At 46.6% G+C, this 22383-nt stretch overlaps 6 protein-coding genes and 2 non-coding genes across 8 annotated transcripts in view; 4 read left to right on the top strand and 4 right to left on the bottom strand.

The window, feature by feature from the left end:
* Window positions 1-3850: 3850 nt before the first annotated feature.
* Window positions 3851-4237, bottom strand: LOC130040315 (histone H4). Its single transcript, XM_056132347.1, has one exon. It carries the CDS (start codon window positions 4201-4203, stop codon window positions 3892-3894), a length of 312 nt encoding a protein of 103 aa, XP_055988322.1. The 5' UTR covers window positions 4204-4237; the 3' UTR covers window positions 3851-3891.
* A 6070-nt stretch (window positions 4238-10307) lies between these two features.
* On the bottom strand, window positions 10308-10700 carry LOC130040312 (histone H2B type 1-C/E/F/G/I). The gene has a single exon (XM_056132344.1). It carries the CDS (start codon window positions 10686-10688, stop codon window positions 10308-10310), a length of 381 nt encoding a protein of 126 aa, XP_055988319.1. The 5' UTR covers window positions 10689-10700.
* A 293-nt stretch (window positions 10701-10993) lies between these two features.
* LOC130040309 (histone H2A type 1-H) lies at window positions 10994-11380 on the top strand. Its single transcript, XM_056132340.1, has one exon. The coding sequence runs from the start codon at window positions 10994-10996 to the stop codon at window positions 11378-11380; it is 387 nt and encodes a 128-aa protein (XP_055988315.1).
* An 832-nt stretch (window positions 11381-12212) lies between these two features.
* LOC130040153 (uncharacterized) overlaps window positions 12213-22383 on the bottom strand; it is a 249284-nt gene continuing 239113 nt past the window's right edge. Inside the window, exon 9 of the mRNA XM_056132168.1 lies at window positions 12213-12757. Within this exon, the coding sequence (XP_055988143.1) occupies window positions 12251-12757 (507 nt within the window). The 3' untranslated portion in view covers window positions 12213-12250. The remainder of the gene's footprint in view (window positions 12758-22383) is intronic.
* Window positions 14165-14557, bottom strand: LOC130040306 (histone H2A type 1). The gene has a single exon (XM_056132337.1). The coding sequence runs from the start codon at window positions 14555-14557 to the stop codon at window positions 14165-14167; it is 393 nt and encodes a 130-aa protein (XP_055988312.1).
* LOC130040319 (histone H2B type 1-C/E/F/G/I) lies at window positions 14837-15309 on the top strand. Its single transcript, XM_056132352.1, has one exon. It carries the CDS (start codon window positions 14864-14866, stop codon window positions 15242-15244), a length of 381 nt encoding a protein of 126 aa, XP_055988327.1. The 5' UTR covers window positions 14837-14863; the 3' UTR covers window positions 15245-15309.
* TRNAQ-UUG (transfer RNA glutamine (anticodon UUG)) lies at window positions 18483-18554 on the top strand. Its single transcript has one exon. It is a non-coding gene; the product is annotated as a tRNA-Gln (tRNA).
* On the top strand, window positions 20319-20390 carry TRNAQ-CUG (transfer RNA glutamine (anticodon CUG)). The gene has a single exon. It is a non-coding gene; the product is annotated as a tRNA-Gln (tRNA).

Raw genomic sequence — 22383 nt, 5'->3', positions numbered from 1 at the left:
TGTTGGCCCTGTCGGCCTCCCCGGAAAAACAATAAAAGAAATTGAAAATTGGTGTGTGTAAAATTACTACTGCAGGTGAAACCACCAATCTACGTATTCTAAAGCTGACACCCTTAACTGGTTAATGCTCCAGCCGACCTATCTGAAAGTTTTCTGCAGGTCCTAAGCTGTGTGTTCTATTGGTTCCCTGGGAGATGGGCCTAACTGTAGCTGCCTCCTGTAGGACAATGTTTTGAATTGGTTGTACCCACTTAGCTGTAATCCTGTCGGCAATGTTGCCTCAGCCTCGCACCCTACTAACCGCTTGGCACGGCGTGTTGCCTCAGGGGTCTTCTATTTTAAACCCATCCTGCCCAAATCCAGATATCCTCTATCATTTAGTGTTGGGGGTCCACATTCTGCCTGAGGTGTTCAGGATTTATTATTGGCTGTATTCTTAGTTCTGCGAATGCTGGTATCAAACGGTTTAACTGCGTGCACAGCAAGCACCTTAAACCTGTACAATCTGACACCTTTTAACTTTTATTTTTAATGACATGTATGAGGGCTGGTAGAACTGGAGGAGTGTTTGGGCCACACCAGCAGCGCACGGGGCTTCTGGTTCTGCACTCGAGTCACTACTGGCAGGGCCCCATGAACCAGATGTGAAGGGAATCACACCCAGCTTGACCAGGATGATGTAATCAAGGCAAGAACGCAGCATGCTGTATTATCTTTTCAGCCCCCTTAAACTAGTAATTTTTGGCTAGTATTTTGGTATTTTTTTTTCTTTAGAAATCTGCAACTAGAGTCCATCACCAGATATATGAGACATTCGAAACTTTTTGATTCCTTTTTGTAAATATAAGCCCTGATGTTTGAGTAATACAAACTTTTGTAATCTTACTACCAAACCACACATAAATTTTATTTCATAACAATTTGTATTAGAAATTAGCCACACATTGTGAGACCTGTTCTGTTACATAGTGTATATATAATGTGGAAAATAAGGCTGCTCAGAAAAGGGAGCCCTGTGTTAACCAGATAGAATATTATAAATGCTGAATATTTCAACGTTGAATCAAACCTAATCTAATTAACACTAATAAAAAAGACAAATCTTTTGTTGGCAATAATAGCAAGTACTTTATGAAATTCATCAGAAGGCCTTTTGCTGGTCCTCACTATCATCATTCCTGGATAATCCTATCCTTTTTTGTACTGATAATAGTAGTCAATTAACCGGACATGCCATTAACAAATATTTATTCTCTATAAACTTTTCTCTAAAGCCTCCCTCACAAAATACAAGATCTGATATTGAATGTTCCAGAAGCATCAAAATAATGTGTTACGCCATCAATGACTGTATTTTAATATACCAGTTACACAGAGTGATTATAATATACCAGTTAAACACAGGACTGACTGATTTTCAAACCACCCAAGATCAACAAAAGTAAGAAGTAACCACTTGGAACAGAATGAACTCACAGAACTGTGATTAAAGTTACTGTACCTCATACATCCTTATACTTTCAGCTTTTTTTTTTTCTCAAACATATTCTTCCAATTTTAGAAATATATCTTAAGAACTGATAAATTGGCAGGTATTTTTAAGAATCGGGCTATAAGGGCTGGAGAGATAGTACAGGGGATGGGGCACTTGCCTTACATGTGACCCAATTGAATTTGATACCTGGCACCCCCTGTGATCCCTGAGCACAGTCAGGAGTACACCCTGCCTGAGCACTACCAGGTGGAGCCCGAAAAGCAAACCAAAAAGAAGACAGGCCAGAGCACAGGAGCAGGAATTTAGCACCTTGGACACTTGCCTTACACATGATAGACCCAGGTTCGATCCCCAGCATCCCCATATTCCTGCCCCCCCCACCCCGTTTCGCCCCCAGGGTTGATCCCTGAGTGTTGATGAAGGACTAAGCCCTAAGCACTGCCGGATGCCGCCCATAAACAAACATAAGACAGTTGAGGCCAGGCAGAAGGCTCAAAGGACTGGTTGGAGTGCATGTTTCATATTTGGGTTCGATCTCCAGAACCACCAACAGTGACCCCAAGCACAGTACCCAGTGTGGCTAAAATGCAAAAAATAAACCAAAAAGAAGACGGGCGAGAACACAGGGGCAGGAGTACAGCACATTGGGCACTTGCCTTACACATGACAGACCCAGGTCCGATCCCCAGCATCCCCATATTCCATATTCAATCGCTAACACCAGGTCACATGCCTAGTGAGTTCCTTTTGGCACTTGTTTGCAGAAATTTAAGTGAAATCGATCTAGAGAGGGAAAATGTTTCTTTAATATATAGATTGTGTGTTAAGTATATAGAGAAAAAAATGCCAAGCTAAGCTACATTGAATATAGAATTTATGAGGCATGATTTAATATTTCATACAACGCTGAACACTAAATATGCTAAGATACATGAATGCACTCATGATTCACTACAGACTATGTGGTACTTTAATTCGGTCCCCCACTGATAACTATTCTGGCTCCATTATCCTTTAATCAAAAGCAAAATGCATCGCTATCTGGCAAGTAAATTAGTGAACAACACCAATGGAGCAGACATAGGGTATTCTGCTAAAAACAAGAAAGGTCTGCTTCTGTCCTGTGCTTTTTTGGCTGAATTCTGTAACCTTTGAGGGCACTGGCATTTAAAGCTGAAATTCACAAGCTGATATTCAGCATGAAGCCACCTTCCCCATTTTGAAAGAAAAGGTCTGTGGGACCAGTATCATTAGCTGATGTTCCTCATGCCCGTCACTTAACACCTGAAAAGGTAAGAATTTTCAAGGCAATTATTTCCATCTGAAGAGTGTTTGGGGAGGGGGTTGCATATTAAGTTATCTCATTCCTCCACTAAACAAGGTAGCACCTCTGAAATAATCATGCAATTGTTGGCATAATGCTCAGTAGAATATGGCTGCTTAGAATAAGGATTTGCTTGGAGGTCAAACTCTGGTGGAGCAAGCACCAATTTAGACTTCCCACAATTTCACAAGAAAAACTTAAGTTTCTCAGAGGCAGCAGTAACAGACCTGAGGCTGTTATACTTAAGGGTTGACAAGTGACTTAACCACTCGGCACTTTTAGCCACTTCACGAAACCTCACTGCAGCCCTTTGAGCTGGAACCAGTATCATAGTTCCAACAATGTGTGTGTGGGGAAAAACAGTGAAATAAAGGCACCAAAAAACGTGGTTTAAATGAGATAAATAGGGGCTGGAGAGATTGCACAGAAGGTAGGTGTTTGCCTTGCACACAGCCAACCCGGGTTCGATTCCCAGCATCCCATATGGTCCCCTGAGCACCAAGAGGAGTAACTCCTGAGTGCAGGGCCAGGAGTAACCCCGTGTATCGCCAGATGTGACCCAAAAGGCAAATAAAAATTTAAAAAAATTTTTAAAACATGAGATAAATTTGACCCCTAGCCATCTGCCCCAAATGAGCGTGCAAACGTCAACTTGTATTGGTTTGTTTACCAAAAGCACAAATTAAGATACTGTCACGTTGGAGCAGAGAGAACCCACAGCGAAGCGTTTGCCTTGCACCCGGCCGACGTGCTTTCTGGAACCCGCGGAGGTGAAAACCCGCGGGGGGTGATGGATCCCTGAGCTGGAGTTTAGTACAAAGTCACAAAGCTCCCCGCTAATACAAACCCACAAGGCCACTCAAGCAGCCTGGCTTTTCTGGTCTGTGGCAAAAACCTTCCGACATTCTTTCTGCTGCTGCTGCCGCAGCAGGAGCCGCGCCCTGCAAAGTGCTCCCCGGCCTCCGACCCCACCACCGAGCATTTGATGCGAGACCCGTGCCGTGGCTCTTTAGGGATAAAGTGGTGGCCCTGAAAAGGGCCGTGTTGAAGTTTCGAGTGGCACCAAGTGCACTTAGCCGCCGAAGCCGTAGAGGGTGCGGCCCTGGCGCTTGAGCGCGTAGACCACGTCCATGGCCGTGACGGTCTTGCGCTTGGCGTGCTCGGTGTAGGTGACGGCGTCGCGGATGACGTTCTCCAGGAAGACCTTGAGCACCCCGCGGGTCTCCTCGTAGATGAGCCCCGAGATGCGCTTGACGCCGCCGCGCCGGGCCAGGCGGCGGATGGCGGGCTTGGTGATGCCCTGGATGTTGTCGCGGAGCACCTTGCGGTGGCGCTTGGCGCCGCCCTTGCCCAGGCCCTTCCCGCCCTTGCCGCGTCCGGACATGCTGCTGACTGTGAGTCGCGGAAGCTCAGTGGCCGGGCTCCGTCGCTGCAGGCCTTTTATAAGGCTGTTCGCGGACCGAATTGAGAACCCCAAAGACTGAAGGCGGGAAATCGCTCCGGGTGGGGGAAGGGAAGTCTGACGTTTTTTGTTTGTCTTTTTCCATTTCCCGTAGATAGGCATTTTTGTTATTTTAGAAGCGTTTCCCACGCCGACTAACAGAATGTTTATTCATAGTACAGATGTTACTGAATGCGAATGCAAAACATAAATATGGAAAATGCAAAAAAAAAAAAAAAACACATTCTGGTATTTCATGGCATAAGGGTTACTGCTGCCAGCAACTGGGATCATTGAATGAACAGACACGTGCATATAGTTTTTTATTTGTAAAGTGCTCATACAGCTTTGTACTCCTTTCCTTTGTTTTTATTACTGATTTTCATTCCCTTTGAATATTTATTAAGGCTTCATTTTAAACTTTCTACCGCTGATGATTTCCCGGTTTCTCAATCAATATGCATAATGGGAGCGGGTGGGCACACTCCAGAGTGCTTAGCCCCTACTCCTTGCTCTGCGGAGGTCAGGGTGCTCTCGGGGCACCCTCCCCCTCCCCCCATAGCATGGCCCAGGTATCTCTGACCCTGAACGTCGAGACTGTTGTCTCTTATTCTCTATTTTAATGTTATCTTTATTAAAGGGAATCTATTCAAAGTTTAAAACATACAAAATTTCCATGTGTTGGGACTGGAGTGATAGCACAGCGGGTAGGGCATTTGCCTTGTACGCGGCCAACCAGGGTTCGATTCCCAGCATCCCATGTGGTCCTCTGAGCACTGCCAGGAGTAATTCCTGAATGCACAGCCAAGAATAACTCCTGTGCTTTGCTGGGTGTGATGCAAAAAAAAAAAAAGAAAGAAAAATTTTTCTATGTGTCTGTGTAGTATTCCATCATGAACATTTTCAATGCTTGTGTTTTCCTTGAACTCCTATAGTATTTAGTAATGCATTTTCAGGGCTGGGGAGAGGACAGTGTTAGGCCCTTGCCTTGCATCTGCCTAGCCCAGCTTCAATCAATCTCATATACTCCCTCAAGTGCCCCCTACCAGAAGTCCTGAGCACAACTGAGCATGACCCAAACCTCTCTCAAAATGGTATGTACCATTTTTTCTGTTTTAAAGGGAACCTATATATAATTTATTTCCTAAGGACAATCTAAAATTAAATGCTTTGTCATAGAAGATGCAGATTTTAGGGTGTTTGATTAATGTATTTATCATATTCTCCTATATTAAGCACCAAAGTTTCTTATCACATTTTCCTCTGCCCCCATATCCATGAAAGGGTTTTCTGTGGGGTTGGGTGGGCGGTGGGTTGGTTTTCTGGATCACGCTTGGTGGTACTCAGACATCACTCCTTGGGTCCCTCTGAGGATAATTCTGGGGATTTACAAGGGTTGGTAGTATGCAAGATGAAATACCATAACCCCTGTTTTCTCTCCAACTATGTATTTGGATTTTTTTGCCCCCATTTTTGCATTTTGATACTCATAATAAATTACTTTCACCCCACATTCTTAGAAAATTACCAAATTTTGAGGAAGTAAACCTTGAATTTGCCCTTCTTTCATATGTGGCTGGACCCTAGAAACAGTAAAACAGGATTAATCAGAGAAAAAGCAGAGGTGATTCACATGTAGGACACACATCACAAGGAGAAAGCCAACCCAAAATGACAAAGCAGATGCTTTTTGAACTCAGGTCGAACACGCAGTTATTCGACCAAGTGATGCATCTGTACAAAAGTGCCCGTGTTGGAGAATCACAGACCTTCAGGTTCTTTTTGAAAGAAGAAAGAAATTGAAGGCAAGGAACAGAAAAACAAGTGGCTGAATTCTGTAAAAGACCATTTAGGAAAAGGCAGAGGGTGAACTCCCAGATTATGGATGGGGTCTCCTAAAGCAGGATTCCAAAGACCCTTCCTCTTTTATACATGTGGGTGGGGGAGCATTTCTTTATTATGCTCTAAAAATAAAGGCCTCTAAACCAAGGATGTCCACAGGCAGCTGGGCCTGTCATCCAGGTGATCGAGGCTCCACCTATGCCTCCCTAGTGGCCTTATCTTGCCTGGCCCCTGTTGTGTTTCTCTCTCTCTCTCTCTCTCTCTCTCTCTCTCTCTCTCTCTCTCAGGAAAAAGAAAATCTGAAGGCTGCAAAGGCAACAAATTGGGTGGAGGGAACTGACTGCAGTGAGGAATGGTATTGGATTTGTCCATCGTTTTCTGCGGGGCCTCTCCAAACTAATCTGAATCTGTTTCTAGTACTGACCGAATCCATTTTAGACAGCAAGGGGGAAGTTTGTTTGCATTTGGTGCATAATTCCCTTAAGCTCCAAATACAACTTGGTGTCAGAGAAACATAGCTTGGGTTTCCTTCTCAAGATGAAAATAGCTGTCAGTTTAATCAGTATTAGGTTTCTTGTGTACTATTTTTTTTAATTCACTGGCGTTTGGGGGTAGGGGGAAGATGGGGTGGGAGGTGTGTCTTAGCAATAGTACAGCGGGTAGGGAGCTTGCCTTGCAGGCTGCTGACCCAGATCATCTGGGCACCCCATATTTTCCCCCCCAAGCACTGCCTGCAGCAATTCCTGAATGCAGAGCTTGGAGTAAACCTTAAAAATGTAAGGTGTGGCCCCATAACAACAACAAGAAAAACAGGGGCAGATAGGTAGTTTAGGGGCAAAGGCTTGCTGAGAGCCAGTACCAGTTCCCTGAGCACTGCCAGATGCAGTCCCCAGACCCTGACCCCGACCCCCAGTACTTCCGGAGGGTGGCACAGTAGTTTCCAGCACCAGAGCATTAAACCAGGCCCTAGGTCTCCTCCAAAGGTTAATGATCCTGGGAAAGGAATAAAGACCTGGGGCTTCAAGAAAAAAGAACACTTAACCAGTGTGTAAACTTAAAAAGACACACAGTACAGCGGCAGTGGTGGCTCTGTCTCTCCCGCCGCCCGCGTTCGGTAGTCTCACCCTGCTTCCCCCACCCTGGGGAGGTCGATGGAGATGGGCAGGTGAAGGAAGGAAACAAGGGCCGGGCTGGTTGGTCTTGGTTGCAGTTTATTCCAATCCTCTCTCCATCCACTCCTGTCTCTCTCCTCTGCCTCTCCTTCTGCTTCTTCCTCCCCCATGCTACTTCATTCTTCTTCTCCATCCCCCTTCATCCTCCTTCTCTGGAGTCTGGATTCTGATCCTCATCTCCTTTCTCCTCCTTCTGATCCCCCAGCCCACTCTTACAGTACTGTTAAGTCCCAAAGCATGAGGGGTTGGGGTAATAATTACACATAGGTGTGGTCACAATCAATAGGGGTAGAATTCTTTCCCTCAGGGAAAACCACTCCTAGGACAGATCCTCTCTCAGCAGGACGACCCACCCTAGAGCAGAATCCCATGGGTGTGTTTCTCCTCTCCTTGTCCGACAAGCATATAAGCATATATAACATAAATCATTTTGTATGGATACAGTAAGAAATATCTTAAACTTATAGAATTGTTCTCCTAGGGCCATCTCAATCTCAGACTACAGTGCTCAGGCCAGATAGTCTTTCCCACCCCTAGCAGGATCCTAGTCTCATCGTTACTTTTGGATCATGACAGCATTTATCTATGATCAAATTCTTAACTTATAGTTAAGAATCGTGGCACTTTGGCCTGGCCCATTTCGATGCCAGGGTCGCTCACCGCTTGTCCTGGGTCCATTCAGTCCCTCGTCGGGACCCTGCTTTTGGGGTGTTAGGAACTAAGGGCAACTGAGGCTTAAGTCGAGAAAGCAGATGTCCGGGAGTGAATAATATTCAAAGCCAATTAAATCCTAAGTTACAAAGCATAATGTTAACGGTCTTCCTGTATCCAAACAAAAAGGCCATTGCTTTAAAGTAAACTGTTCATAAGGCATAAGGAGAGGAGAAAGGCAATATTTCACTCATACATATAAAATCATAGATTTATGAGGAATCTAACCTTACAAATTAACAGAGTCTGGTTGGGGGGAAGCTGATTAACTGGTTAGGGAGGAGAGCATAGGGAAGAATGTTTACAAATAAACACAATGGAATGGAAGTGCCTCAGGAGCACTGTAATGGGTGTAACCAGATAAACCTAAACTCCTTGTGGAGGAAGGACTAAACACTGTCAATCTACAAACCAGGGGCTGGCCCAAGTCCTGCAGAGGAAAAAAAAACTCTTAAAACAAATGTTTTGTTGCCTTCTTGTTCTTTTCTTGATTCCTTCCCTGTTCCCTTTCTAATGTAAACTTCTTTTAACAGTGTAGATTCCCATCCCTCAAACTTAAACCAGTCCCTTAACTAATTAAAAGACTCAAAATGCCTTGGGTAGGGCATTGAGAGTTAAGACTTTTATCAGAAGTAGTGTTTCTGTTGGAGAAAGCTCTGGATATGGCAGGACAAGCTTCGAATTACAAAGCATGCTGTTCCCCAGAGTCCCCCTACCCATTTCTTAGCTCGGTATAGATCTCATTTTTCCCAGTTGGTTTTAAAATAAATTTGGATTCCACCACCCCCGTGCCATTAAAACTGTTCTTTGCACCTACTGATTTATTGAGTTGATTAACAGGTTGAAAAGAACTGTAAGGGGAAAGGGACAGTTCCCGGCTGTCCCTACAGTTTGTTAATCGGATTAAAAGAAACTTTATGCCAGAGGCATATTCGATTACCTTTCAGTATAAAACTGGGCAATATCTTAATCTAAATCTTTCTCTTTAATGTAAGTCTTAATTCTAAACAAATTTTTTAAATATATATATATACATATATATGAAATCATACAACAATTTTGGTCTCCGAAAGGAAGATTCTAAAGTCTAATAATTACTGAATAATGGGAGTTCTGGGAGTTCTGTATTATTCATGAGCTCCTTGGGTCACACCCAGTTTATGCTTAGAAGACTCGGGCAAAAGGCTGGTTCTGAGAAGAGCAAAGGTCAGGCTTTGGAAAAGCAAAAATAACCCCACTCCGAAATATAAATGAGCTAAAAATCAATCCGAGTTATATATTCTACAGATTTTGAGTACAATCTAACTTCTCCCTGAATAGAGGCTTGCCAGGTCTTTTCAGGTCTTCAAAACTCCTAGCTAGTGGCTGGAGCCCTCTCATCCTGCTTGATATATCCAGCAACTGTCAGTAGACAAGCCCTGGACAGGACAGTGTATACCCACCAGCTTCTAGCAGCGCAATCCTCCACTGTAGGATGCCTTCCAGAACAGGGAGGCTTTTTTTGTTCACACCAATTATCTTTTAAATTCCCACACTCCTTTTCTTTTGGACTGGTACTGCAGTAACAGTTCTTAGCATCTTGTAAGGTACCCATGAAAGCAAGAAACAATGCATGGATTTTAAAGTTCTAAATTGGCCTTAAGAATTATAATATATTGTACCGGCCACATTTGTACTTTTCTGTAGGTTTTCCAATCTCTTACTCACAAATAAATGCAGAAAACTTCCCCACGTGCGTAAGTTTCCTCCAACTTATAACAACCTCCAGCTAGACAGATCTACTATTTTGGTTTACCTATAAAACCAGCCAGATCTGGCAGATGCTGTTCTACAAAAACTTTAAAGCAGAAATTTAAAAGGTTATACTCTTAATTTAAAAAATACAAGCATCTAAATATTCACTTCCTACATATTACTAGAGGGATTTGAGACCTAATTTTTAAATGGGAAGTGAACTAAGGATTTTTAAGGTTAAGACCGTTTCCAATAACCATGTGTTAAAGGATCAATCCTTAAGTCTCTTCCAACATAAAGCTAATTTCAAAATATAAAAATACATCATTATTAGGATTAATACAAAAACTATGACCCAAAAACAAACTGCATAGAATTAGAGCTTGTGTTTATATAAGTAAAATCTTTCTAGAATGGCCCCTCTTGATTGTACAAACCAAAAGTTACATAAGACTCACAAGGAAATAAAAAGGACTTTGAGAAAACACAAGATACATCCAAAGCAATTAACATGCTCTCTTTTTGAAATAGTAAGTGGCTCTGAAAAGAGCCTTTGAGTTCACTACCAGACGGTGGAGGCAGAAGGATCTACTTGGAGCTGGTGTACTTGGTGACGGCCTTGGTGCCCTCGGACACGGCGTGCTTGGCCAGCTCCCCGGGCAGCAGCAGGCGCACGGCCGTCTGGATCTCCCGCGACGTGATGGTCGAGCGCTTGTTGTAGTGCGCCAGGCGGGACGCCTCGCCGGCGATGCGCTCGAAGATGTCGTTGACGAACGAGTTCATGATGCCCATGGCCTTGGACGAGATGCCCGTGTCGGGGTGCACCTGCTTCAGCACCTTGTACACGTACACCGAGTAGCTCTCCTTGCGGCTGCGCTTGCGCTTCTTGCCGTCCTTCTTCTGCGCCTTGGTCACGGCCTTCTTGGAGCCCTTTTTCGGGGCGGGCGCGGACTTGGCGGGCTCAGGCATGATGCGCAGCTCTGGCTCTGCAGCGGTGAGACGCCAGCGGAGCGGGCACCTCCTTTAGTACAAGGTGCTATGCAAATAAGGTGAGGGGAGACCCTCTGCCGATTGGTCGGTTTCTTTTGTGACGACACAAACGCTTTCACCCAATCGAAGCGCGCGGTCTCCGGGCTCGCGTTTTCATAGGACCAAATGAAAATGACCTCTCGGCCAATCGGACGGCTTCCTTTTCGCGCTCAACAAGGCCTATAAAAACTTAGTGTCGCGGGGTCCTTTCCGTGGCTTTGAACAAGCTAAACGCATCGCTGAACATGTCTGGACGCGGCAAGCAGGGCGGCAAGGCGCGCGCCAAGGCCAAGACCCGCTCTTCTCGGGCCGGCCTGCAGTTTCCCGTGGGCCGCGTGCACCGGCTGCTCCGCAAAGGTAACTACGCCGAGCGGGTGGGCGCCGGCGCCCCGGTCTACCTGGCGGCCGTGCTCGAGTACCTGACGGCCGAGATCCTGGAGCTGGCGGGCAACGCGGCCCGCGACAACAAGAAGACGCGCATCATCCCGCGCCACCTGCAGCTGGCCATCCGCAACGACGAGGAGCTCAACAAGCTGCTGGGCAAAGTCACCATCGCGCAGGGTGGTGTCCTGCCCAACATCCAGGCTGTGCTGCTGCCCAAGAAGACCGAGAGTCACCACAAGGCTAAATAATCTCTAAATCCTTAAGGCCCACACAAAAGGCTCTTTTCAGAGCCACTTATATAATCACAAAAAGGTGACACGGGCTTTCAACAAGTTCCTTGGCAACTTGTGAAAGTCAAAGTGGATGAATCTTCAGTATAATGTTCTTAAGCCTGAAGTTTGTTCTCCAACTTGAGGCTAATATGATAGATCCAGTCATGAGGTTACGCAGAAGCCCTTGCTTTCCCTTACATCTAGAGCTAGAATATAGATGTTTAGGGTGCTTACTTACACAGCTAGTTTTGATCCCTAACAGTACAGCCAGGATAGCTACTGATTAATGTGGCTCCCAAGCTAAATAAACTCAAGTGTATGAAAAAAAAAAAATGAAGGTTTCGGAAGGGCTGTCATGGCAACTGAATTTTGCACAAGTTTATCAGTTTGTCCTTATTAAAACAAGGCCCTCTGGGGCAACCTTATGCAATTGTTTTTCAGATTTTCCGTGTATTCCTTTCTGCAATGACCTGCCATTAAACATTGGCCTTCCCAGGGTATAAATGGGAAGCAGTATATTTTCCACATGACTACACTAGTTTATCTATTACTTGAATAGTTAAGTTCCAAACTGCCAAGAATGAAGATAAATTGTGGGTGCCCTGAAACAGCACTTAACCTGAACATCTTCAACAACCAGTATAGGACATGGACATAAGGATATCCCGACCTTCACCAGATATAACTCAAAATGACTAGAAGCGGTTACCTCATCCCTCCGTTTATCACATACACTCCCAGAAATGCTTTCTTTAGCCACGTGAAGTATTTACAGTATGAAGTAACAGTTCTTTTACGTGCGAAAGTGGTGGCTCTGAAAAGAGCCTTTATGATTTAGTTTTGAGCTTAGGCCCGCTCCCCGCGGATGCGGCGCGCCAGCTGGATGTCCTTGGGCATGATGGTGACGCGCTTGGCGTGGATGGCGCAGAGGTTGGTGTCCTCGAAGAGCCCCACCAGGTAGGCCTCGCAGGCCTCCTGCAGCGCCATGACGGCCGAGCTCTGGAAGCGCAGGTCGGTCTTGAAGTCCTGCGCGATCTCGCGCACCAGCCGCTGGAACGGCAGCTTGCGGATGAGCAGCTCGGTGGACTTCTGGTAGCGGCGGATCTCGCGCAGCGCCACGGTGCCGGGCCGGTAGCGGTGCGGCTTCTTGACGCCGCCCGTGGCCGGCGCGCTCTTGCGGGCCGCCTTGGTGGCCAGCTGCTTGCGGGGCGCCTTCCCGCCCGTCGACTTGCGAGCCGTCTGCTTAGTCCGAGCCATCGCTTCACTTACACGGTTTTCAGAGCGCGCCCGCACCCATTTATAATGCATGTTAGAAGCTGATTGGACAAGACGCAAGGCCCACCCAACCTCTAACTGGATTGGTTAAACAAGCAAGATGGTATTTCCGCTGTGCTCAAATCCCCATACTGTTCTTCATATCAATATTTTCATTCTATTTTTCTGTAAGTTGACTCCGGTAATTACGAGAAAGAATAGTTGGGTCTTACATTACAATTTTTTTTCTTAAAGGAAAAAATTTAATGATTTTACTCACACTAAGACCGTTATACAACCAGGAGAAATTCCTTTTCATAATATATTACATAGCCGAGTAGTGTAGTAGAGCTGACACATGTTTCAAGATGAAAACATAATCAGCTGGAGAGATAATATGCTTTTTTTTGAGTTTATATCCTTTTAAAAAATATTTTTAACAGCACACGACCAACACGACCTACACTAATGTCCTTTCATCTAATCTCCCTCCATACCGCACGAGACAAATTTACTTCATGGTGCTTGTGCCAACGAAATGCCACTTTGTCCATTTTTCTAGCATTAACTTTAAAATCCAGTGAGGTTTACATGTATAAAAAAAGTCTTAATTCAGAAAGGCCACCTGTGAATGACTCACCCGCTGCTAACCAACCAATATAATATGGTTGATGCTTACTACATTGGACATTAGACTCCGAATTTTTTGTGCTCTGAACATAAACGTAGGTTTTTATTTTTTACAAAATTAATTTCCTTGAGGTATTCAATAACTATTAAATTCATTAGGAAACTTCCCTTCCCATTGTTTTGACCTTATAAAGCAATTACATGGTGTAACTTTCTACTAATCTGTTTTAAAATGCATTTAATTCAACAAATGTATCAATCATGATCTTTAACACAGTAAAAGATCAAGAAAGGGGCAATCAAAGAAATTATAATTTATTCTGAAACTTTTCAGCAAAAGTGTCAACTTCCATTGCTGTGAGCAAGGGAAAATGGGGTACTTGAGAAAACGCAAAGATAATCATATATCCTTCTTTTAAAAAAATCAAGACACCTCTAACTTTTGCTTTTTAGAAGGGACTATGTTGTGTAGTCAAAGGAACCCAGACCCTAACAATCTTCCCTGGCCTTCAAATTTGTTCAGCCCATATAAATATGTAGGCTTGGCTTCTCAAAGTTCGTATTCTCCTTTCACACAAACAAAAGTGGGGGAGGCTTCAGAGTATTCCAAATTCTGAGTGACAAGGGTTAGGGAATCTAAAATGATGTCATCATATTGCCAATTGCAGCAACAACAACAACAACAAAAAAAAAAATCAGTGGAACTTTCATTGCTTAGGTAGATTGCAATGCACCAGAAGCAGCTTGGAAGACAACCCGGTCCCTCTATCCCAGGCCTCAGGTAGTGTTGTTATCCAGCACCTGTTACAGTTCTTTTAATGAGACGGTAGTTGGCTCTTAAAAGAGCCTTTAGTTTATAGTGGAGATGGAATTAATTCACTTGCCCTTGGCTTTATGGTGACTCTCGGTCTTCTTGGGCAGCAGCACGGCCTGGATGTTGGGCAGGACACCACCCTGCGCGATGGTGACTTTGCCCAGCAGCTTGTTGAGCTCCTCGTCGTTGCGGATGGCCAGCTGCAGGTGACGCGGGATGATGCGCGTCTTCTTGTTGTCGCGGGCCGCGTTGCCCGCCAGCTCCAGGATCTCGGCCGTCAGGTACTCGAGCACGGCCGCCAGGTAGACCGGGGCGCCGGCGCCCACCCGCTCGGCGTAGTTACCTTTGCGGAGCAGCCGGTGCACGCGGCCCACGGGAAACTGCAGGCCGGCCCGAGAAGAGCGGGTCTTGGCCTTGGCGCGCGCCTTGCCGCCCTGCTTGCCGCGTCCAGACATGTTCAGCGATGCGTTTAGCTTGTTCAAAGCCACGGAAAGGACCCCCCCGACACTAAGTTTTTATAGGCCTTGCTGAGCGCGAAAAGGAAGCCGTCCGATTGGCCGAGAGTTTATTTTCATTTGGGCCTATGAAAACGCGAGCCTTGAGACCACGCGCTTCGATTGGATAAAAGCGTTTGTGTCGTCACAAAAGAAACCGACCAATCGGGAGAGGCCCTCCCCTCACCTTATTTGCATAGCACCTTGTACTAAAGGCGGTGCCCGCTCGGCTGGCGTCTCACCGTTGTAGAGCCAGAGCTGTGCAACATGCCTGAACCCGCCAAGTCCGCACCCGCCCCGAAGAAGGGCTCCAAGAAGGCCGTGACCAAGGCGCAGAAGAAGGACGGCAAGAAGCGCAAGCGCAGCCGCAAGGAGAGCTACTCGGTGTACGTGTACAAGGTGCTGAAGCAGGTGCACCCCGACACGGGCATCTCGTCCAAGGCCATGGGCATCATGAACTCGTTCGTCAACGACATCTTCGAGCGCATCGCCGGCGAGGCGTCCCGCCTGGCGCACTACAACAAGCGCTCGACCATCACGTCGCGGGAGATCCAGACGGCCGTGCGCCTGCTGCTGCCCGGGGAGCTGGCCAAGCACGCCGTGTCCGAGGGCACCAAGGCCGTCACCAAGTACACCAGCTCCAAGTAGATCCTTCTGCCTGCCCCGTCTGGTAGTGAACCCAAAGGCTCTTTTCAGAGCCACTTAAATTATTTAAAATAGCTGTGCATTTTCCTTTGTGTCTTTAAACCTTTGTATCAAGTTTCAAGAGGACATTTCGTACGGTCTCTAAGGCGTTAATGCCTAGCCTTTATGTCATGATTGATCTTTAGTGAGTCCTTACCTCGGCATCAGCAACCTCCAATGTCTCTGGCTTGAGTCTTAATGTTTTTTTTAGGGTGTGACAGTTAAACGTCCTGGCTAACGCAAATATTCCTACTATCAAAAATCCTTCATGCTTGCCAATGCCCTGGTTCTCCCGAGTTATTTTTGGCACTTGAGTGCCTGTCTTGACTTCATTCATTTCCGTGTCAGACGAAAGTCAAAACTGCAAAGGAAATTGGGAAAAGAATTGCAGAAAAGCGGAGGGGAATTGAATCGCGGACCAGATCGGGCAAAGCAAAACCGGGAATGCTTAGGCGGGAAAGCGGGAGGTTCTCGCTCCGCCCCTTTGCTTTTTCCAAACCGATAAAGGAAGTTACCTCCGGGCTGCTCAGAGGTTGCCCTGCCGTTTTTAACTAATGTTGCTAACCCAAGTGTTCTAGAATTGCAGCCACTCAGGTTCCTATCCACAAGCAGTAAAGATGAAACGCAAGAGAAGGAAAATCCAAGGCCAAATTTAGAAAAGTTTGTTTGGGGGAAGGAAGGGTTTGAAAAAAAAGGAGGGAAGCTAGCTTATGGGAGGAAGTCTCCTAAAAAGATTCCAGAGAAAGGCACAAAGGTGGGTGTGTGAGCATTCCTTTTTTATGGCTCAAGAATGTAGGCCACTAAAACGGGAGAAGGGTGAGGAGGTGATTGTCTTCTGGTCTCGGGTTGTCTAGATTGTCCAGCTGATCACATTCCTAATGCTGCTTAATTCTTAGCCCAGTGAAGTCATATTTTTCACGGCTGTGCCTTGCAGTAAGTTACGCAAGGTGTCCACCTTGCCTCTGTTGACAGAAAAAAATGAAATTCTAAAGGGAGTTCAGGCAGGTCTGAGCTACTCCAGCATTTTTTTTTTTTTACTCCAGTATTTTTTTTGTGTGCACCTTTTTTGTCCTGCATTTTTGCTTCTCCAGAATCACGTGAGATAATACATGGGCAGACACATGACAATAGTAATGCATTTACTAGCCAGAAAGCCAGTGAAGCCAACAGAACGTTAGTGGTATTTTTTTAGCCATCTTTTTCCTCTTTGTTCCATTATGGCATTCGCAAACTCCAGTATCTAATCACTGTCTTCCTGGATCTAAAAGTATCTAGGCAAGTGAACACACTCAAAGTAAGCCATAAGTGAGTTATTCCTATCTTGCCTTCGTTTTAATAATCTTCCATGACAGTAATAAACAAGATGCCAAAGCGCATTTAAAGTTGTTCGGATTGTCTGTTTATTTTGACACCCAAAATGCCTATTTAGTCTTGGTATTGGCTTAATTGCCTAAACCATTATCCATCCAGTTAACATTCAGCACCTACTATTGCACTGTAGCCAGTTGCTATAAACTGGGGTATGAATGGACAACCTCAATAAATCTTCTTAACCTTAATTTTCAGCAACAACTGGTAACCCTCTCTCCTAAGAGAGAGGTGCAGCCCACCTCGTTGCACCCTGGTATCACAGATGATCCCCCAAGCGCTGCCTGAAGTTAAGTCCTGAGCACCGCTGTGACCCAAAACTACAGACACGGCTTCTTTTTTCGCTTTGTTTTTCCAAAAGCTTAATTTTTTAAATTTACCCCATTGCTTGAGAGTTTGCCAAGGAACCGCAGGGAAGAAAGCAGTGAACACCTGGTGGGAGCGGGGCACCGGGTACAACTGCAATTTGATCCGTTTCGCCTCTGGTTAGTTTCACCTCTGATCAGTTTCACCAGCCAGTCCTGGAAGAATCCCTCCCGGAAGTCCCCCGCAGGCCTGGGAGGCTGTGCAGGCAGAACATAGGCCTGCAAACCCCAAAGAGCCGGGGAAGGTTCTTCCCCAGGACCCGGGCGCCTCCCACCACCTCAAGGATTCTGCCCCCCACGTCTGGGGAAGGCCCCTGGAGGTCCTGGGAGAGAGCGCAGTCTTGTCAAAAGGCTCTAAAGAGCGTCTCCCCCAGCTCGTGGGAAAGAGGGTCCCTGTCCTCCAGAGCCACGTGACTTCGATGAACTAGAAGGTAGAGGTGGGTGCAGGGGCCCTCAGATGGTGGTTCACCAGGCCGTTGGCGGCGCCCTTCGTGTATTAATTGACGGATCTGGGAACTCATAGTTGACTGCAGTGAGAATTTAAACTCAAAAAATTGGTTGGGGGGCGGGGGAGTGGGGAGACTGGAGAGACAGCACAGCAGCTAGGGTACTCGCCTTGCACGAAGCCATCTCTGTTCTATCCTCCCGCACATCGCCCAACTGCTACAGTGTTGCCCAAAAGGTTAAAAAAAAATCGGATTGGGAAGTTAGGTGCTGGGGGAGGGAGAATGGTGAAGAGTGTGGTATTAGAACCACATGCATGAAACCCTCTCACTAAGTCACCGTGCCTCAAATAAAAAAAATATATATACATATATGTGTATGTGTGTATGTTGCTCTGTAGAAGTTAAACTAGTCCTACTTTGAACTTAAACTGCTTTTGTTTGATGCTTTATCGTATCAAAATAGTTTGTGTATTTAAACTACTAGTCCTATCTTTAACTCATAATTGCCACTAGATTATGTTTTATTAATTATATGCCCCAAAGCTCACCCCACCCCCCAAAAGAAACTCAAATCCATCCTCCTTCAATGAAGGATCTAAATAAGTATTTTAAAGGGGTGAGGGCGAAGCAGTAGTACAGCCGCTCAGCGGTCAGCGTGGGTGCGACTCTAGTTTTCTCACACTCTAGTGGCCTGGGAAAGGTCAGGCTTCTCTTGTGGTAAGTCAGGACTCTCAAGATCTTCCACTGTATTGCCAGTGGGTGCGAGATGATTCCGTGGGCGAGTGCAAAGGTGGGCGCAGAGATTTACTCTTTGACAAGGCCCTGATCATCCAGGGTCTTCACCAGCTGCGGGCAGTCCTTGGTATCTCGGGTCCTCTCCCAACAAAACCACGCAGACATTTTCCAAAATGCCCCTCTAGGGGGCGGTCTAATGCTGGTGGAAAAGGTTTAGGATTTCGAGTTATAGGAAAGCAGAGATAAAGATGTGTCACAAGAGATACATGTCAAGTGTCACCACTTGTCGGCCCCATGGTGTAATGGTTAGCACTCTGGACTTTGAATCCAGCGATCCGAGTTCAAATCTCGGTGGGACCTCTACAAGTATATTTTTTGGTGTTTTTTTTTTTATTTTGTCCTAGCGATCCCCTGCCCTAAAGAAAATCTCCCCATTTCCCTCGTACACATGCTCACACTTAATACTCATTTTCTGCTGACAAATTGGTTCCGCCCTACCGGCTGCCCTCATGTAGGGAGAGTTCATTCTCTGCTCAGTCCTCGAATAAGTAGTAGCTGAAGACGTTTCCTTCGCTGATTCCCTGGATCTAGGCTGTGCAGGAAGCAAGTCTGTTTCCACGGCAGCCGCAAGTCCCAGCCCCGGCCCACCCACCACTTGTTTTAATAAGCCGTAAGCCAGCAAGCTCACGTTGAAAAGCATCTCTTAGGAGGCTTGTTTGTGTCTCCTCCAGGTTTTGGCAGTTGGAATCCCAAGTGAAAGAGGTTTACGCCCTTCTCCTTATGCATCCTAAACCCTCCCCCATACCCCCCAGTCCCCGTGCACACCCCCAACCTTCCCCACAACCAACAAATTGGCTTTAACCATCCTCCACCCGTTCTAGGCAGGGAGAAACTCCCAGCCCAGCTTTTGCAAAAAAAAAGAACCGACTTAATGACCCAGTACAGCCCCATCTGCAGAATATCCTGCTGCACGGGAATTTGCCTGTGTGTGTGTGTGTGTGTGTGTGTGTGTGTGTGTGTGTCGTTTGGTTTGGTGTGTGTGTGTGTGTCGTTTGGTTTGCTTTGGTCCGATTCGTATGTGTGTGTGTTTGTGTGTGTGTGTGTGTGTGTCGTTTGGTTTGCTTTGGTCCGATTCGGTTCAGCGCCGTCCGGGTGTGTGTGTGTGTGTGTGTGTGTGTGTGTGTGTGTGTGTTTGTGTCGTTTGGTTTGGTGTGTGTGTGTGTGTCGTTTGGTTTGCTTTGGTCCGATCCGGGTGTGTGTGTGTGTGTGTGTTTGTGTCGTTTGGTTTGGTGTGTGTGTGTGTGTGTCGTTTGGTTTGCTTTGGTCCGATCCGGGTGTGTGTGTGTGTGTGTGTGTGTGTGTGTGTGTGTGTGTGTGTTTGTGTCGTTTGGTTTGGTTTGGTGTGTGTGTGTGTGTGTGTGTTTGTGTCGTTTGGTTTGCTTTGGTCCGATTCGGGTTTTGCGCTTTCTCGCTGCGGCCACGAGGGGGCGAGCCTGCCTGGTCCAGCCCCGCCGGGTTGGAACTGGAGTCGGGCGAAGTGGCCTCCGTTGGGTTCTTGGAACCGTTTCAACCAGGCGGGCAGCGTCGTGCTCGGGAAGGCGAGTCCGGGAACGCCCCCTGCAGCGAGGCCGAACTCCCCTGTGCCACACGGGGGCCGGGACTCCCGGGACAGCACGAGGAGGTGCGGCCACGCATGAAAGCGACTCGTTTGGCGGCTGTCCGTGAAGTGCGGGCCGCGGTGTAGACCAGCCCGGCGGGAGCGGGGTCTCTGGGCTGGGCCCTTCTCGGAGCCCCCGGAGCGCGTGCTGTCTCTGTTGGGGTCGGGCACCGGGGGGCGTGGGGAGCCTCGGGGCCGTCGTCCGAGCATCTTTCTTCCCGTTGGGCGACCGTAAGGACCACGGTCTTGAACGCCGCCCCCCAAGTCCCGGGTTCCCTGGAGAGAAAAAGGCGGGGGCGGCTGGGTGCAGGGGAGGGGACTCTGGATGTCGGGGGTCGGTGTCCCCTGCAGCAGGGAACTGCGGGCTGTGATCACTGCACCAGAGAACGTCGGGGTGTGCTTGCATGGTCGTGAGAGGGAGACCGAACTATGTCATCACGCGATTTAGGAATCGCAGTAATAGCGAGGGCCCCATGGTGTAATGGTTAGCACTCTGGACTCTGAATCCAGCGATCCGAGTTCAAATCTCGGTGGGACCTAAGGCTGATTCTTTTTAACTAACCATCACCAGGGATAACTTCCCATTCTGTCCCTGGAAATTTTCATCCCCAGAAATATGTGAGGAAAAACTCATGTTCCTTTTACCAAATTTCAGTAACATTTTATTCTATGAGGTGTTAAGTGTTTTCACAACTACCTTTTGTTGGTTAAGAACAAGGCAAAAAAACTACTAGAAAAATATTCAAAATACAGGCGTCTAAGCACTAGAAAGAAGATCCTATCTCAATTTTTATATCTTTCTGATCAGAAGAATGTCATAGTTAACTAATCAGACTTTAAACATAAATATAAAATAATTTTGGGATAAAGGTTTTGTACGGTTGGGTCGGACGCTGAGGCAGTGAGGGGGCAACAGCACCCCCTTAACTGCTGGAAAACTTCACCCGGGACTGAATTTCTGGAATTGTCACAATGAGTGCACTATATCCAGTAAAACGGGATCTGATAACCAAAAACGGACCGAGAAGACCAAACGAAACGGTGCCCAGTTCTTGGCACACACAAACAACCCTGGTTTTGTTCCAACCCTAAGTCCTACAGGTTTGTGCCCACAGCACAACTTTGTGGCCTCTGCAGTGACCTTAAACTCTTCAGCTGAACCCTATTTTCCGCTCATTTCATTGACCTTCTGCCCTACCTTACAAGTTTGTGGCAGAGATAGAAGTTACTTTAAAGATCACCACAATCACGACCATCCTGTTGTTCATCGATTGCCTCGAGCAGGCCCCAGTAACGTCTCCTTAGTCCTAGCCCTGAGATTTTTTAAAAAGTGCCATATTCAAGACTCTTTCAGGGTTAGGAGAATGAGACCCATCATTGTTACTGGTATTTGGCATATTGGGTACGCCACGGGGAGTTTGCCAGTCTCTTCTTTAAATATAAAAAAAAAAAATTCATGAAAATGTTTCAAATGTTACATCTGCCAGGTACATTTTGAAGGATGGTTTGGAGCAAGGCTTGGGGTCCCCAGATGCGCAGCGCGAGGCTTCAAATTCCCAGGAGACTAGTTTGTTGTTTATTTATTATTATTATTTTTAATTAAAATGGCATCACTATTTTCTCTATTGAAATTCTGTGCAGCTATCCATTGTTGAAAATGTTGTGTGGATGATTTTTTTTCCTTAATAAATACCTAAATTGGGGTGGGAGTGGTCGTGCAGCGGGTAGGGCATTTGCCTTGCAAGCGGCCACAAGGAACTCCCACACGGAAACCCCACCCCTACACACACCCCGCCCCCCCCCACCCCCCCCCACCCCCCCACACACACCCCAGCACTGCTAGGAGTAATTCCCGAGCCAGAGCCAGGAGTAACACCTCAGCATAGTCAACTGTGGCCCAAAAACAAAAAACAAACAAACAAACAAACAAAAAAAAGGTCAGGGGGACACACCAAATCTGCAGATCCAAGGCCCATGCAGTTCTCTGCACAAACACACCTGCACAGCCCGGCCCTTAGACGGGAGCACCTTCCCTTTGGGATGCCTGGTCCAAATCCACAGAGATGAAAAACTGCAAAGATGAAGTAGGATGAAAGTGAGCCTGTGGGTTTGGTTACAGAGATCGCCCCTGGGGTCACATGCCAGAGTCCCTCCTTCTCACTTCGCCCCACTTCCAGCCAGCTCCTTCCTGTTCCCCCAACATACAAAGCAAGAAGCCACTTTCTCAAGCTCCACACGGAGGAGGTTTCTGTTTGATGCGTTTTTTGTTTTGGTTGTGAAAAAGGAATGACTTGTTCCCAAGCCAATGTTTTTTTTTTTTTCAAGTTTATTGGTGGTGCTGGGTGAGCCCTGGAGGTGGGTCACACAAGAGAGGGGACAATGTCTACTTTATGAGGGTCACATGTTAAGTGACTCGGTGTGAAGATTTAAAGAGAACATAACGTCTTTTGTTAATGATTATGGTGACTGATGACATTCGAGGTTGGTTCATGCCCTTGCTGATCATGCTAGCGTCTAATTTTATGAGGAAGA

Source organism: Sorex fumeus, unplaced genomic scaffold (genome assembly GCF_029834395.1).
Source record: "Sorex fumeus unplaced genomic scaffold, SorFum_2.1 ptg000094l, whole genome shotgun sequence".
Classification (NCBI taxonomy): Eukaryota; Metazoa; Chordata; class Mammalia; order Eulipotyphla; family Soricidae; genus Sorex; species Sorex fumeus.
Note: the sequence above shows the minus strand (reverse complement) of the source record. Positions and strands in the feature narration are given on the sequence as shown.